The following is a 14,478-nucleotide window of genomic DNA, read 5'->3' as shown; positions in this document are numbered from 1 at the left end:
GGTTATATTCTTGTGTTTGAAGGAATAAGGAAGGTCGCTAGGTGAACAGTGTAAACAGAGGAACTGGCCTGGCCTGGAATTTAGAGCTGGTTGGATGCAAGATCAACCGGGAAAAAGATGTTCTGTTGTGATGCAGAAAAGAATCGATAGTGAAATCCAGGAAGCTTTCCAGTAACCCAGGCTTACATTACAGAGCAGTGGACCTAAGCTTTCCATGGTCTCTCGTGCCTGGAACTCTAACACTTGGGAGCATCTTGAATCCTTCTAGGCCAGCCTGGGCTGCATCGAAAACTGTCTCAAAAACAAAAGACTAGGCCTAAGAGCATAGCTGGAGGAGTGTAAAGAAATCTGTGGATGGGCTGGAGAGATGGCTCTGCGGTTAAGGGCATCGACTGCTCTTCCAGAGGTCCCGAGTTCAAATCCTAGCAACCACAAGGTGGCTCACAACCATCTCTAATGAAATCTGATGCCTTCTCTGGTGTGTCTAAAAACAGAGATGTACTATGACTAGATAGGTAGATAGATAGATAGATAGATCTTAGAAAGAAAGAAAGAAAGAAAGAAAGAAAGAAAGAAAGAAAGAAAGAAAGAAAGAAAGCAAGCAAGCAAGCAGTGGATTGCAGACATGGGTGGGAGGAAAGCTGGATCTCCTGAGGACCTGCCTCAGTACAGGCAGTGGAAGAACTGAGAGTGAGGAGGCAGGAGCGTGGTCTCTGGGTAGCTGCGAGAGCATCTGCTCTTTGTCCCATAGGTTTTTGAAGCTGCATTGGCCTGGGTCAGGTATGACCGGGAGCAGAGGGGACCATGCCTGCCCGAGCTGCTGTCCAATATCCGCCTGCCTCTTTGCCGGCCCCAGTTCTTATCGGATCGAGTGCAGCAAGACGACCTGGTACGGTGCTGTCACAAATGCAGGTAAGTGTGGGTGGCCTTGTCTGGGCAAAGAGGAGGAATTGGCCACCTGTCGTAGCTCAGGGGAGGAAGGATGTGGAGCAGTCAGTTGACTCACACACTGCTCACAAGCAGAGAGATGCCATGTGGGAGCAGAAGGGGCTTTTCTTCCCTAAGTTATCTATGTGTTCTTCATCTTCATCCACTGAGAGCTACGAATGTACTGTGTGTATGCTGCCCACGCTGGCAGCTGACTTGATAGTACAAATGGGGCTTCCCGGAGGCTCCCTGCCCTCTGCAGTAAATTGTAGCTTGTGACTAGCCTCTGATGAGTGATGGAAGAGGGGGGGTCTTATATACCATTGTGTACAGCTTCTGCCTAGAGCCACCAGCACAGGAGATGGGTTGTTATGCAATTTAAACAAAGAAGGCCTGTCTTCCCAGTTGCTTGTTATAGCCACAATGCTGGGTTTTGGTTTTTTCCTTTACTGACAAGATTTTTACACAACATTCAGTTTCACGTGATTCCACCCCTAGTTGGGATCAGCAGGTTCCGGGAGTAAGCAGTGGCGTGGTACAGGGCTTTGTGATAGTATGTCAGGGAGCAAGGACTGTGCGGCTAGAGGGATCCAGGGCCCTGTGACAAGGAGTCTGAAGGGTAATATTGAGGCATACGAACTATTCTGTCAACAGTAGGTAGCTAACAAAAGAAGGTTGTTAGAGAAAAGCAATGTAGTCTGTGGTTTGGAGGGGCTGGGGAGGCAAGCCAGGGCCTGGGAAATCCATCTGGAGCACTTGACAGCAGTTGCCGAGGTGCAAGCAAGGGGTGATTGACAGGAGGGTGTGAGCCGTGGATGGTGATGGGCAGGAAGGAAGAGCTAGGTCTGAGTGCTGATGGGAAGTAGGCTGCTTGAGTTCCCCCAACGCTCCCATTTTAACTCCCACACTGTTTTTCAAAATCACACTTGGTTTGTGCCTGTTAGGAGGAGTTGCCCCGGTTGTCCTAGCTGAGGCATCTTCACCTGGTGGCTCCTTCACCTCTGAGCATTTCTCAGTAGCCTGTATCTTACCTGAGTTCCTGACACTAAACCTCACTGGGGATAGAACTCAGTAGTAGAGCATTCTGTGGCCCTAGATTCAATCCCTAGCATGAGAGACAGACAGAGAGAGACAGAGAGACAGAGAGACGGAGAGTGAGAGAGACCAAGAGAGACAGATGGACAGACAGACACCGGTAGACCAAATTTTCCACAAGACTTTTCCTAGATTCCCTACACTGAGATCTGGAGGAGCCAGGCCCATAAGTGTAAAGGTAGACCAAAATGAGAGGTGCCTCCTCTCCTAGCATCGTGCGCCTTATTCCAGGGACCTGGTAGATGAAGCAAAGGACTATCACCTGATGCCAGAGCGCCGGCCCCACCTGCCAGCTTTCAGGACTCGGCCCCGATGCTGCACGTCCATCGCTGGGCTCATCTACGCTGTGGGGGGCCTCAACTCAGCAGGTATCTTGCAGCTCCCCTTTGCAGTGCCCTTCCTAGAGTGAATGAAGAAGCCCAGTCAAGCTAGCCTGGTTGTTCTGGTTCCTCCTCTTTATGCTGTTCTGTCTCCCGTCCTTATCTTAAGACACCAGAGAGTAGCTCTGGAGTAGGGCTTATTATGGATTCATAATACTGAATTGATGTCAATGCTAACGGTGCCTTGAAGAATTAGGCTCGACAGTCCAGGGATGCTGACACATCAGCAGCTCCATCACACTGTAATCCCAGTACTTCAGAGCCTAAAGCAGGAGGGTCTGGAGTTTGAGGCCAGCCTGGGCTACAGTTATTGAGACTCTGCTTCCAAAACAAAACAGTACAAAACCACCATTACCTATAGCTCTTATACTATATACAGTCACATTTCTAGGAAAGCCTCCTGGGGAGTCAGGGGGAAATTGACAGATCTGTTTTCAGTTAAGGTTAGGAAAGGTAGCCAGCGACCTTCTGCTTGTTAACAGCATAACCTAGAAAGGATAAGTCTTCAGAAACAAACACTGGATGCTTGGTACACGCAAGCCACAGGGAAGATAATTGTCTGAGTTGCTAATCATGATCTGAAGAGGATGAGAGGGTTCCGGGTTTCTGTGACTGCTCTTTACTGAGTTCTGAGTATGTTCTAGATCCATGCAGGGTGCTGTATTCATTATGTCATTTAACCCTCATGGCAGTTCTGTTAGCCTTTAACTTCACATCCAAAACAACATGAGGACACAATACAGCCCGTCTGGTCATTAGATGAAGTGGCAGGTAGCACTGGGACCCATGCACTTGACTCTGGCATGCTTTCTGCATTGGGCAAACCACCCTGTGCATTTGCCCTCATTGTCGATTTTAAGCAAGGAGGCTTAACTGAGAACTACTCTCACTAAAGAGCAAATGTTTCCCATCTGAGTCTAAAATCTTTATCATAGCTAGAGTTTTTAGTGGGCCCACTTACTCTGAGTAATTTGTGGGAAGAGCCAATAGGATGGAGTCAGATGGTCCATATAGTCAATACCCAGTAGCTGTGATCTAAACAAGTGGTCTCATTTGTTTTAATTTGAGTAGCAAATTTTTATGCAGGTGATTCCCTGAATGTGGTGGAAGTGTTCGACCCTATCGCCAATCGCTGGGAAAAGTGCCATCCCATGACAACAGCCCGAAGCCGTGTGGGTGTGGCTGTGGTGAACGGGCTCCTCTATGCTATCGGGGGATATGATGGTCAGTTGCGGCTGAGCACCGTGGAGGCCTACAATCCTGAGACGGACACATGGACCCGAGTGGGGAGCATGAATAGCAAGCGAAGGTATTCTGGAAGCCAAGTGCAGGCTGAGCACACACTGAGCATCTGGGGAGCCCCATGTAGGGGCTCATAATAAAGTAAATGCCTGGGAAGTCCTGCTGCCAGGCCAGCCACTGCCAGCACCTCCTGGGAGCGCCCCCATCTGCTTAAGCATAAAATACCTGCCTTGTACTTTGAGGAACTTGGGGAGCCAAGACGTGGACATGTTATGTAAGTGCCAGCTAAGGACTGAAAATGTGTGTTATGGAAGATTCCAGGAGGGCGAGAGACTGGACTGGAAGATCTGGAAGATCTCAGGGAAGAGGTGGGATTAAAGTTGAAGCCTGAAGGATAAGGAGTTTTAACCTCATTAGTAATGGAGGAAACCCAGGGTGGTTTTCTTTGTGCTTTCTTTCTCTTGCCATACATACGCTCCCGCTGCCCCGGAAGCGCACACTCTCCAGACGTGAGCACGTGTGTATTCACGAGGTGGACTGAACTTGTACATCATCCAACATGGTCTAGCTATCCGTGTCTCCCACCGCTCGCGTGCTCATTTCCAGGATGAGAAGTATGGCTGGAGGACACCATGGTAGTGCCCAAGTGTAACCCTCTTAGTCCAGAGACGATGGGCAGTGTCCTTCCTTACATCAGACATGCGCTGCAGTGGTAGGGGGCCCACACTATTTAAAGGGTGTCAATCAGTCCAGCCACAGCAGACGTGCAGTCACAAATGTTACTGTTCTGGCTCTCCTCATGGGGTCTGAGAAGGAAGGAAGGAAGCCCAAGGACCCTTGCACATTTAACCAGAACAGATCTGCCTGTATTTTGAGTTTCTGTGACTTGTACTCAATTTAAGGAAGGAGAATAATGTGCCGTTTTTAAAGGATACTTTAAAACCTACCAGCCAGTTGCTCTTTAATGGTATTTCTGTATAGTTCTATGGCCTAACCTTGGCCTCACAAGCCCATCCTCCTTGCCATACATCTGGTCCTCTACTTGGGAGATCACATGTCTGGGAAGGGGGAAAAGATGCCAAGTGCTGGCACGTGTGGTGAGGCAGTGGTGAGTGTGGAGGGCTTTGACGCCCAGAGGCGATCCACATTGAGCAGTACTGGCCTGAGCCGGAAGGCACCTGCTCAGCAGCGCGGAGAGCAGAGAGGTCTGTGCGCACCCCTGTTGGGAGGAGCAGTGTATGCGCAGGGTGAGCTTCTTCCAAGGATGTTCCCAGAGTTCTCTCCTCTTCCTCTCCCCACCTTCTGTGTCTACCCTCTGCCTTTGTACATTTTGCAGCTTTTTGTGAACCCCTTTCTCATATCCCAGCCACAGGTGACTCTTTTACTTTGACAGCGGTCGGTTGGCTCTCCGTGTGTGTCCCTCTAGGAGACGTTCTGGCTTTGATGTCGGAGGGTTTGGTGTGTTATTTAAATGGGAGGAAAGTTCTCCGGGTATCCCTCTCCTTCGTGTGGCTGATGCCCAGGTATTAGCAATATGGGCCCAGTTCCATTTGTCCCTTTTAAATTACAGGTTCCCTTAAATGTTCTTAGTCACTTCTGTCCTGACATCCCGCATAGCTCTCCATCCTGCCAGCAACAGCTTCCTTTCTGCTCGCTTTCCATCTTTGTTTCCGGTACTGGATTGTTCCAGCCCATGCTGGCCGGCGCACGCCCTTCTCTAGAGTCCTCGCTCCCTCTTACTTGACTCCTGTCTATGGTTTGGGAGCACCTCTTGATTCATTCTCACATCATTACCTCACCTCCTGACTTAACAGCCTTGTGCTTGGGACCAAGGCTGCAGCTCAGTGGTAGGATGCTTGCTCTAGCAAGAGCGAGGCCCTACGTTCAATTCCCAATATTATATACCAAGAAAAAGGCAATAGAGTTACTTTTCAGGTATGTTTCACATCCATGTCTAGAGGGGGTTCAGTGCCTATTAAATTTGTCATTTTCCCAATGATCTTCCTTAGGGCAAGGCCCTCTCCTCTTAGGGCAGGTTCAGGGGCTGTTACTGTAGCTTGACTTGCTAGGTATACCTGAAAAGTGGCAGTTTCCAGTATTTCTCTTTCCTATTCTACCCCAGCTTCGTTTTTAGTCTCTGTAGCATCAACACTTTGTCAGGCAGCTTGGCGTTACCGCTTAAAGTCTCACAAGGTTTGTATAGGGTTGAAGGTTATCTGTGCTTACCTAGACCCTGGGTAATCGGGATTTTAGGGAAGCTTATGTGTGGAACAGGGGACTCTGGGCTTGTGTTGTTTAGCTCTCAGGCATGTCTTCTCCAAGCAGCCTTGAGAAGAGCCCAGCAGGCCATGTTTACAGCAATTCTTCCTTGAAGGGTGATGCATAAGTGTATAACAAACAGAAGCTGGAATCCCCTCCACCAAGACCAAGAAAGGGATGTGCAGAGCCAGGAGTCACAGAAGCACAGGCTAAACTACAAAGGAATTGAATAGGAAGTCAGAGGCAACACACATACTACCTCATCTCATGGTGACACATAAGTACCCATCATCAGGAACTTTGGCTGTTCACTTGTTACTTTTGCTTGTTTGATTGATTGATTTTTTTTATCTTTAAAAAAAAAAAAAAAAGGCTCTTGCTATGTAGCCCAGGCTGCTCTCTAACTTGAGCCCTCCTCCCTGCCTCAGCCTCCTCAGCCCTGGGATTGCACCACCATGCCGAGCCTTTGTTCTCTTTATTGTCTAAAACATCATGCCTTCTACATGGTTGCTGAAACTCTGGTGAATGAATAGATGTGACATGTGTCCTAATAGAGAAGCCACTCTTGGAGCATGGGGTCAGAAGATAGTAATTCTGAAGCTTGTCAGACTTTAAGAGTGTGACTGGACCCTACAGTTAAATTAGGCTGAGGCCCTGGGTTTGCTAGGTGGGACAAAGTGCTTACTATGCAGTTCTGATGATTTGTGCTTAGTCCTAAGAACCCACAGTGGAAGGAGAGACCCAGCTCCCAGATGCTGTCCTCTGATCTCTGCACATGTGCACGTGCATACACACACACACACTAATAACAATACATTTTTATTCTTTCTTATTATTTATATTTGTGTTGGGGTGTTTTGCTTTTATGTATATCTGTATACCACATGCCTGTAGTTCTCTGAAAGAGCAGCCAGTGCTCTCAACCTCTGAGCCATCTCTCCAGCCTGAAAATAGTTTGGGGTAAATCAGGCTAGGCACGACGGTGCCACCTGTAATCTCAGCAGTTGGAAAATGGAGGCAGGAGGACTAGGGGTGCAGGGCCATCCTCAGCTACATAAACAAGTAAATGAACACTTCCTGCCATGGGATGAGAGGCGAACACTGCAGGCAGCTCAAGGGCTAAATGCCTGAGGCGGAGAGAGCTTGTTGCTGAGCTGGGGGGGAGGGGGGGAGGGGTGGGGATCGGGGAGGAAGCAGGAGCAGAGGACTACAGAACAGATCTTTGTGGTCTGCCCTTACCTGGTTGTGTCCCTGGGATCCGGTCTGTTCTAGAAAAAGACAGTTGACAGATTAGTTTCTTAGCGTGCGTGAGAGGCTGCTGGGATGACCATTCCATCTGTTTCAGTGCCATGGGGACAGTTGTGCTGGATGGACAGATCTACGTGTGTGGAGGCTATGACGGCAACTCCTCCCTCAACTCTGTGGAGACCTACTCACCTGAGACGGACAAGTAAGGCTGACCTATCCCCCTGCCTCAGCTTTCTTGAGTGCTGAAATTACAGATAGAAACTATTATACTCGGCCTACCTTCCCCACTACCAGGTCTTTGTGCTTGCCAGGCTTCCAACCCCTCTCTCCCCACCCCACTCCCACCTCTTGTTTAGTTTTGCTTTGCTTTGTTGGAGAAAAGATGAGCCACCTCAGCCACAGAGACATGTTGTAGCACGGAGCTTAAAGCTTCTCCTGGCTAGGAAGTGACTTAACGATACTTGCATGTAGTCGATGTCAAAATCCTTGGCTAAATGTCAGACATGGCGGTGTGCCCCTTTGATCCTTTTACTTGAAGGCAGAGGCAAGTGTGTCTCCATGAGTTCAGAACCAGTCTGCTTTATGTAGTGCATTCTAGACTAGCCAGGGCTACAAAGCAAGACTTGGTCTCAAAAAAGCAAAACAAAAATATTTGTTTTTAATTCCTTGTTTAAGTGAAATTTCATGGTTAAATTTCAAAAGAGCTAAAGCAATGGTGGTTCATGCCTACAATCCCAGGACTTGAGGTGGAGGCAGGAGGCTCGGGAGTTCGAGGCGACATGAACCCATTTCAAATAAACGAAAGGCTGAGATGCTCGGAAACACTTATTCCTTGGTCACATCAGTCCACTGTACTGGAAGTGCAAGTGCATATGCTCCTTGTAAGCAGATAAGGAGTATCTGCACAGCTTGTTCCACAGCAGTGAGGCCTGGTATGGAGTGTGTGGTCAGATAACCCCGGGCAGAGTTGGTATCTGTTTCTTCAGAGCCTTTGTCTTTCCACCACACATCCGACATTGCAAAAGTTCTAGAAAATCTGGCAGTGAGGAATCCTGTTTAAACTTGCGTTTTCTGTAACACCCATTACAATCGTGTAGGATGCTTTTGTGGAACACTAGAAACACTGGCAATGCTGGCTGAATTACTCATTCTGGTGTTTGTATCCTCCCGTCTTAGATAACTGACTGAGCAGATGGGTTGAGCCAACTCATCAGCACGTTTCCAAAGCCAGTCTTCTGTTGCCTAACAACTGACTGCAGCTCTTATCAAGTAGAAAGGAGGCTGGTCCTCCCTGGTGCTCCCTTTGGTTATCCTCAGGTAGGAAGGTCCTCCCTGGTGCTCCCTTTGGTTATCCTCAGGTAGGAAGGTCCTCCCTGGTGCCCGCTGTTTTTTTTTTTTTTTTTTTTTCTTATCAGATTGACAGGTTCCTCCTAGTGCTCAGTTTGGTAGATCATGAGCGCACTGTCATTGTCTTTCCTTGGAGGTCTGTGTCTGGAGCTCTTACCATGGTGTGGGGAGCATTCATCACTGCAACAGGAGAACTCCAGTTCAAAGCCAGCCCGAGCTACAGAATGAGAGCCTTCCTCAGCATTCATCACTCTAGGGCAGGGGTACAAGGTGGACTCACCAGACAGACAGCGAGGCTGAGGGGATGGCTTACGTTTATAAAATATTTGCCCTGCAAGAATGAATCCAAAAATGCCAGGCATGATAGTTCATGCTTATAGTCCAGGCTGAGAAGGTGGAGACAGGAGGATCCCTCAGAGCTTGCTGGCCTGCCAGTCTAGCTTCATAGATAAGCTCCAGGCCAGTAAGATCCTGTGTCTCGGGGCTGGAGAGATGGCTCATTGGTTAAGAGCACACACTGCTCTTCCAGAGGTCCTGAGTTCAATTCCAGGCACCCACATGGTGGCTCCCAGCCGTCTGTAATGGGAATCAGTGCCCTCTTCTGGTGTGTGTGAGGACAGAGGTCTCATACACTTAGATAAGTAATGTTCTATTAAAAACGCCCTGTCTTCAAAACAGGAGGAGGGCGTGGTTCTGAGGTGATACCGACACACACACACACACACACACACACACACACGGCTTGATTTAAAAGATTGAACAGTGGTGAATCCTTATCCCAAACAGGGAGACAGCAGGCAAGAAGGGGTTCAAGTAAGAAAGTCCCCACTGTGTGCTGTAGAAAAGCTAGAGGATGGGTACAGACCACAGGGCTAAGTAAGGAGCACAGCAAGAGCTGGACGTGGTTGCTCATCCCGTAATCTCAGCGCTTGAGAGCTGCAACAGGAGAACTTCAGTTCAAAGCCAGCCCAAGCTACAGAATGAGAGCCTTCCTCAGTAAACAAACAGAACCGGGCAGGATGGCACATGCCTTTAATTCCAGGACTAGGGAGGCAGAGGTAGAGGGTTCGAGGCTAGCCCTGTCTACAAAGTTCTAGGACAGCCAGGGCTACACAGGGCTACAGGTCTCAAAAAAGAAAGAGAGAGAGAGAGAGAGAGAGAGAGAGAGAGAGAGAGAGAGAGAGAGAGAGAAGAAAAGAAAAGAAAAGAAAAGAAAAGAAAAGAAAAGAAAAGAAAAGAGAAAAGAAAAGAAACAAACCAAACAAAACCCACACTGAGGTACGTGTGCATTGCCTGAAAGAAGACAGTGAGCTAACCAGTACCCGTGGACCACAGGAGTGCTGAGGGAGGGAGGCTCCAGTGGACACTCTCCTAAATTTCATAAGCAGAGTAACTAGGTCTCATTAACAAGACTAAGGGATGCGAAGCGGCTGCAGACCTGTGTGGCAAGTCTTGTTTGAATGTGCTGATTTCACGTGCCATACTGGCTCTATGCATCTGAGACTTGGGGGAGACATAGCTGCAGGCAGTGCTGTCTACAGGGTAGAGGGAGAAGTGAGAAGTGAGAAACTCTCCAGACACAAGTTGTCTTGGCAGGTCAGGAACACCAAACTCACGCCCCTGCTCTTGTCACTGTTTCTGCAGGTGGACAGTGGTGACTCCGATGAGCTCAAACCGGAGTGCTGCTGGGGTGACAGTCTTCGAGGGCAGGATATATGTGTCAGGAGGCCACGATGGCTTGCAGATCTTCAGCAGTGTGAGTCTGGCCCCTCCTGGGTGACTTCCTCCATCCTTGGATTTTTTTTTTCCAAATTCAGTCCTGGGTTGGGGTGTAATCCAGTTGTATATTGCTTGTCTAGCATGCACAAGACCCTGGGTTCAATCCCCAACACTACACAAACAAAAGAGTTTCAACCCTGCCACTTCTGGATAAAGGCCATCTCCTGCATCAACTAAAATTCTTCACTTCAGGCTGGAGAGGCGGCTCAGTAGTTAAGAGCACTGGCTGCTCTTCCAGAGGTCCTAGGCTCAATTCCCAGCAACCACATGGTGGTTCACAACCATCTGTAATGGGATCTGGTTGTCTTCTTCTGTCATGCAGGCATACATGTAAATAGAGCAGTCATATACATAAGTAAATAAATCTTAAAAAACATTAAAACTCTAGACTGCCCATGTACACAAGGAAGTGTAGGGTGTAACCATCCTGAACTTACTCCATTCAGGTGTCCGTGGAATGCTGAAAAGCCTTTGAAAGCCCTCTGCAGAGAAAGCCCAGGCATATGCCAGGAGTGAATGCCAGCAACTGTTCTTCTGGACACTGCTGGGCTCAGCAGCCATGCAGTAGCAGCTCCAGAGTCAGTCAGTACCAAGGCAGAAAGCGCTGGGGACAGTCGAGTGAGACAGTACTCTCCTTCCAGCTCCGCCATCACCTAGAAACCCTTCCTTAGGAAAACCCTTTCTTCGTTTCCTTGCATGTGCCCAGAGGGTATCAGCTTAGTATAAGAGCAGGTACACAGCTGTGAAGAGATAGCATCAGAGCTAGGGTACACGCTGAGCTCCCTGTCCCCAGTGTCTCCCAGGCTGGCACCGTGTAGGCTTCTGTGCCTTGGAGGGTCACCCCACGGACCAGGCTTTGTCACTGACCGTGTTGTACCCGCACCCTCTCTCCCCGCTGCAGGTGGAACACTACAACCACCACACGGCCACCTGGCACCCGGCAGCCAGCATGCTCAACAAGCGCTGCCGACACGGAGCCGCCTCCCTGGGAAGCAAGATGTTTGTTTGTGGGGGCTATGATGGCTCTGGCTTCCTCAGTATTGCTGAGATGTACAGCTCTGTGGCAGACCAGTGGTGTCTCATAGTACCCATGCACACTCGCCGGAGCCGGGTCTCCCTGGTGGCCAGCTGTGGGCGCCTCTATGCAGTGGGAGGTTATGATGGACAGTCAAACCTAAGCTCAGTGGAGATGTACGACCCAGAGACGGACCGCTGGACATTTATGGCCCCCATGGCATGCCATGAGGGGGGGGTTGGTGTGGGCTGCATCCCTCTTCTCACCATCTAAGGAGAGGATGGGACGTGGTGGGCTAGGGATCTGGTACAAGCATAGGCACTTCCTTCCAGGGGAAAGTCCTCTCAGAAGAGGCAGTGGTGGACCAGAAGACGGGGTGTAATGTGAGCTTGCCAGAGGGACAGTTTTTCCAGGTGCTTAAGTCCTCTCTCACTGTGCTGCCCTTGTGACCTTAGGTTGTCAAGATGCACAGCACAGGACAGGAGTCCCTCTGGGGTCCCACAGCCAGTAACACGGAAGTGCTTTGCTGGTCCGGGTACACAGGCTCCATCCAAGCCCAGCGAGCACCTACTGCAGCGCTGGCCCAGCTCCCCCTTGCCACAGGGAGCACTCATGGGCAGGAGGTCTTCCAGCCGAGCCTTCCCCTCTCCTGCTTGTCTGCAGCCCTGCTGTGGCCGCTTGGGAAGTGTGGGTAAAGCTGGGAGAGAAGGGACACCCTGGTGTTGTCACTGCCTGTGGTGGTTCAGCTACAGCAGCTAGCGTGCTGCGTGTGCACGGGCTCTCCCTTCGACAGGGGCACAGAGGACTTGGCCCCTGTCTCCAGCAAGCAGGGAGAACAGAAGTATTCCCCATGCCTGATTTTTTGGGAATCCAGTGGGGTCTTTCTCCACTTGTCCCCAAGAAACAGGAAGGGAATGGAGATGTTCGAGAGAAACTGGAGGAAATGGAAACAAGAAAATGTTGGAGAGAAACTGGAAGGAAAAGGCTTGAAGTGAACATTTTCCACAGGACGAAAACAGAAAAGACACTAAAAACAAATAGACATTTACATGGAGAACCATCAACCATGACCACAGCGGTGTCCACTCCCACATTCGGATCCCAGGGTCCTACGTCCTCCTAAAGCAGTCGGGGTTCCCTCTGAACCCCACAGTGTGTCTGAAATCAGGACATTCCTGACTGACCTGTAGCAAGGTGCTCATGGGCTTTGCTCTCCTCACCCACCGTCAGAGGACTTTTTAAATCATAGGCTTAGGGAGCGGGTTAAATTACTGCCACTCACCTCCGCCCGAGCTCCCAGCTGTCATCCCATGGTTACCTCCCTACACCACCCAGCGCTCCCACGGATCCCCACTCCCATGTACATCCTTTCCCCTTTTGGCCAGCAAGAAACAACATGTCTGCCCAGACTCGCACTCACCCATCCACCATCCTTGAATAACTCTCCCTCATCACAATGCTTCCGGAGCACAATGACCATTTGTACCTCTAGGACCTAACCAGGGGCTTGCTCCTACCAGCCATGGACCAGCTTGGTCAGGTGACTCGTCTTCCCTGCCATTCCGCTATTTTCCATCCATTTGCCAACCCTGGGTGTCCGTCCACCTTCTCTCCAGCAAGATGGGCCTTTACATTCAAGCTACGAACGCTGGCGTCATGGTATAAGGCTTACAAAGAAATGTCTTTTGCTGCTGCAAGGAAGAGATTTTCTATGTCTTCCTCTGATCTTGGCAAATGACCTCGTGAAGAGACTCAATGCTCCTCCTTCCTCTGGATGGGACCTTACCATAGCACAGAAGGACCCAGAGGGGAGACTGTCTGTTACCAGTGCACTGGGCAGTGGGGCAGACCTTCAACTGCCGCTGCCAAAATCTGCTTTCCTAAAATCCTTCCAGTAGAGACGAGAAGGATATAATTGTTTCTAGCCCCAAACTGGGTCTTAGGGTCCCGTCTGCTCCACTGTCCACCTGATTGGTTTCTTGCCCTCTGCTGCCTGCCTGGATCGGCCTAGAAGACGGTTCAGACAGCTCCGGGTGAAGCCTGCGGGGGGTGGGGGGTCCCTTTCCCCAGACCATCAGGTTTACCAGTGTGTGCAATTGCCATAGATTCTGAAGGAAGGACTCTTGCTCCCTGCAATGTAAAGAGCAGGCCTCTGCTCTAAGCACTTGAAAATAATGTTTTTATCTTAAAAGACTGAACAATCTGGTAACTGATACATCTTAACTAGGCTCCCAGTGGAGCGCCAGCATTTCTTCCTGCCCCTCAGTTTGCCTGCCGAGGTAGACTCTAGGGGACTATGGGTCTTGGTTTCCTCTTAGTCCTATTAGGAGGGGTGTATCCATGCTCCTCTTATTAAGTCCTTCTGTGAATGTACTGCCCAGCCTCGACTGTGAAGGTGCTGAGAACCAGTCCGTGGGCTCCCAGGTGGGCCTCCTGGGTCCTCACGATGCAAGCAGACTGCCTCCCTAGAGATGATACGCCATCTTCTCCCCCACCCCCCACCCCCCGGCCTCCCGGCCTGCTGCTGCCGGGTTAGCCTTCCTGCCTCCACTCCCACCTCCCTGAGTAGACAGTGTTTCCAAGAACCATCAAGTCAGTGTTTTGATCTAGGCTCTGAGCACACACAAGCGAACAGGAACATTTTTGTACTCCCCTGTCTGAGGGCGATGGCTGATCTGTCTCAGTGTCAGAATCGTAGGATCATGTGAGAACGGGCATCACCCAAGGACACTGGAAAGAATGTAGCAGGAGGTGGGTCCGACACACCTGGTGGGCCATGGGGTCTGGCCACTGCACTTCCTCTTCTCCTCTCTCTCTGGGCTTCACCAGAGGTCACAAGCAGAAGAGAGCTGAAGCCCAGTCTCTGATGGAACTAAGTAGGAATCCTGACCCTCTTCACCCACAGCTATTTCACGGGAAACTTTTATTTATAGGACGCATGTCTTTTGTGTTGAGAAACCAAAGAGAAATAAAGAGAACACTCCTAATATTCTTGCCGCTTCCTGATTGTGTGTCGGTGTGTGTGTGTAAAGGCCAGGGTCGACATCAGGTGTCTTTCTTGAGTGCTTTTCACCTTAGATTTTGAGGCAGGATCCTTACTGAGCTTGAAGTTGATCCAACCCAAGTACTGAGATTGCAGGCTGCACACTGCCACATCCAGTGTTTTGTGTGGTCTTCTACCCTGGG

General features: G+C 49.9%; 1 protein-coding gene across 3 annotated transcripts in view; it reads left to right on the top strand.

Annotated features, from left to right (window-relative positions):
• The window catches only part of Klhl18 (kelch like family member 18), a 49,521-nt gene extending 35,253 nt beyond the window's left edge, over positions 1–14,268 (top strand). For 2 of the 3 annotated variants that reach the window (XM_021171799.3, XM_085828066.1), the window contains 6 exons: positions 752–912; positions 2,254–2,390; positions 3,474–3,711; positions 7,249–7,353; positions 10,143–10,254; positions 11,179–14,268. In XM_021171799.3, the coding sequence (XP_021027458.1) occupies positions 752–912; positions 2,254–2,390; positions 3,474–3,711; positions 7,249–7,353; positions 10,143–10,254; positions 11,179–11,565 (1,140 nt within the window). In that variant the 3' untranslated portion in view covers positions 11,566–14,268. The remainder of the gene's footprint in view (positions 1–751; positions 913–2,253; positions 2,391–3,473; positions 3,712–7,248; positions 7,354–10,142; positions 10,255–11,178) is intronic. The other variant, XM_021171800.3, reaches the window with a different exon arrangement.
• The last annotated feature ends 210 nt before the right edge of the window (positions 14,269–14,478 follow it).

The sequence above is a fragment of the Mus caroli genome, unplaced genomic scaffold (genome assembly GCF_978045245.1).
Source record: "Mus caroli unplaced genomic scaffold, Mus_caroli_1 scaffold_11, whole genome shotgun sequence".
In the NCBI taxonomy this organism is placed as follows: Eukaryota; Metazoa; Chordata; class Mammalia; order Rodentia; family Muridae; genus Mus; species Mus caroli.
The sequence above is the reverse complement of the archived record's forward strand: the minus strand, read 5'-3'. Positions and strand labels throughout refer to the sequence as shown.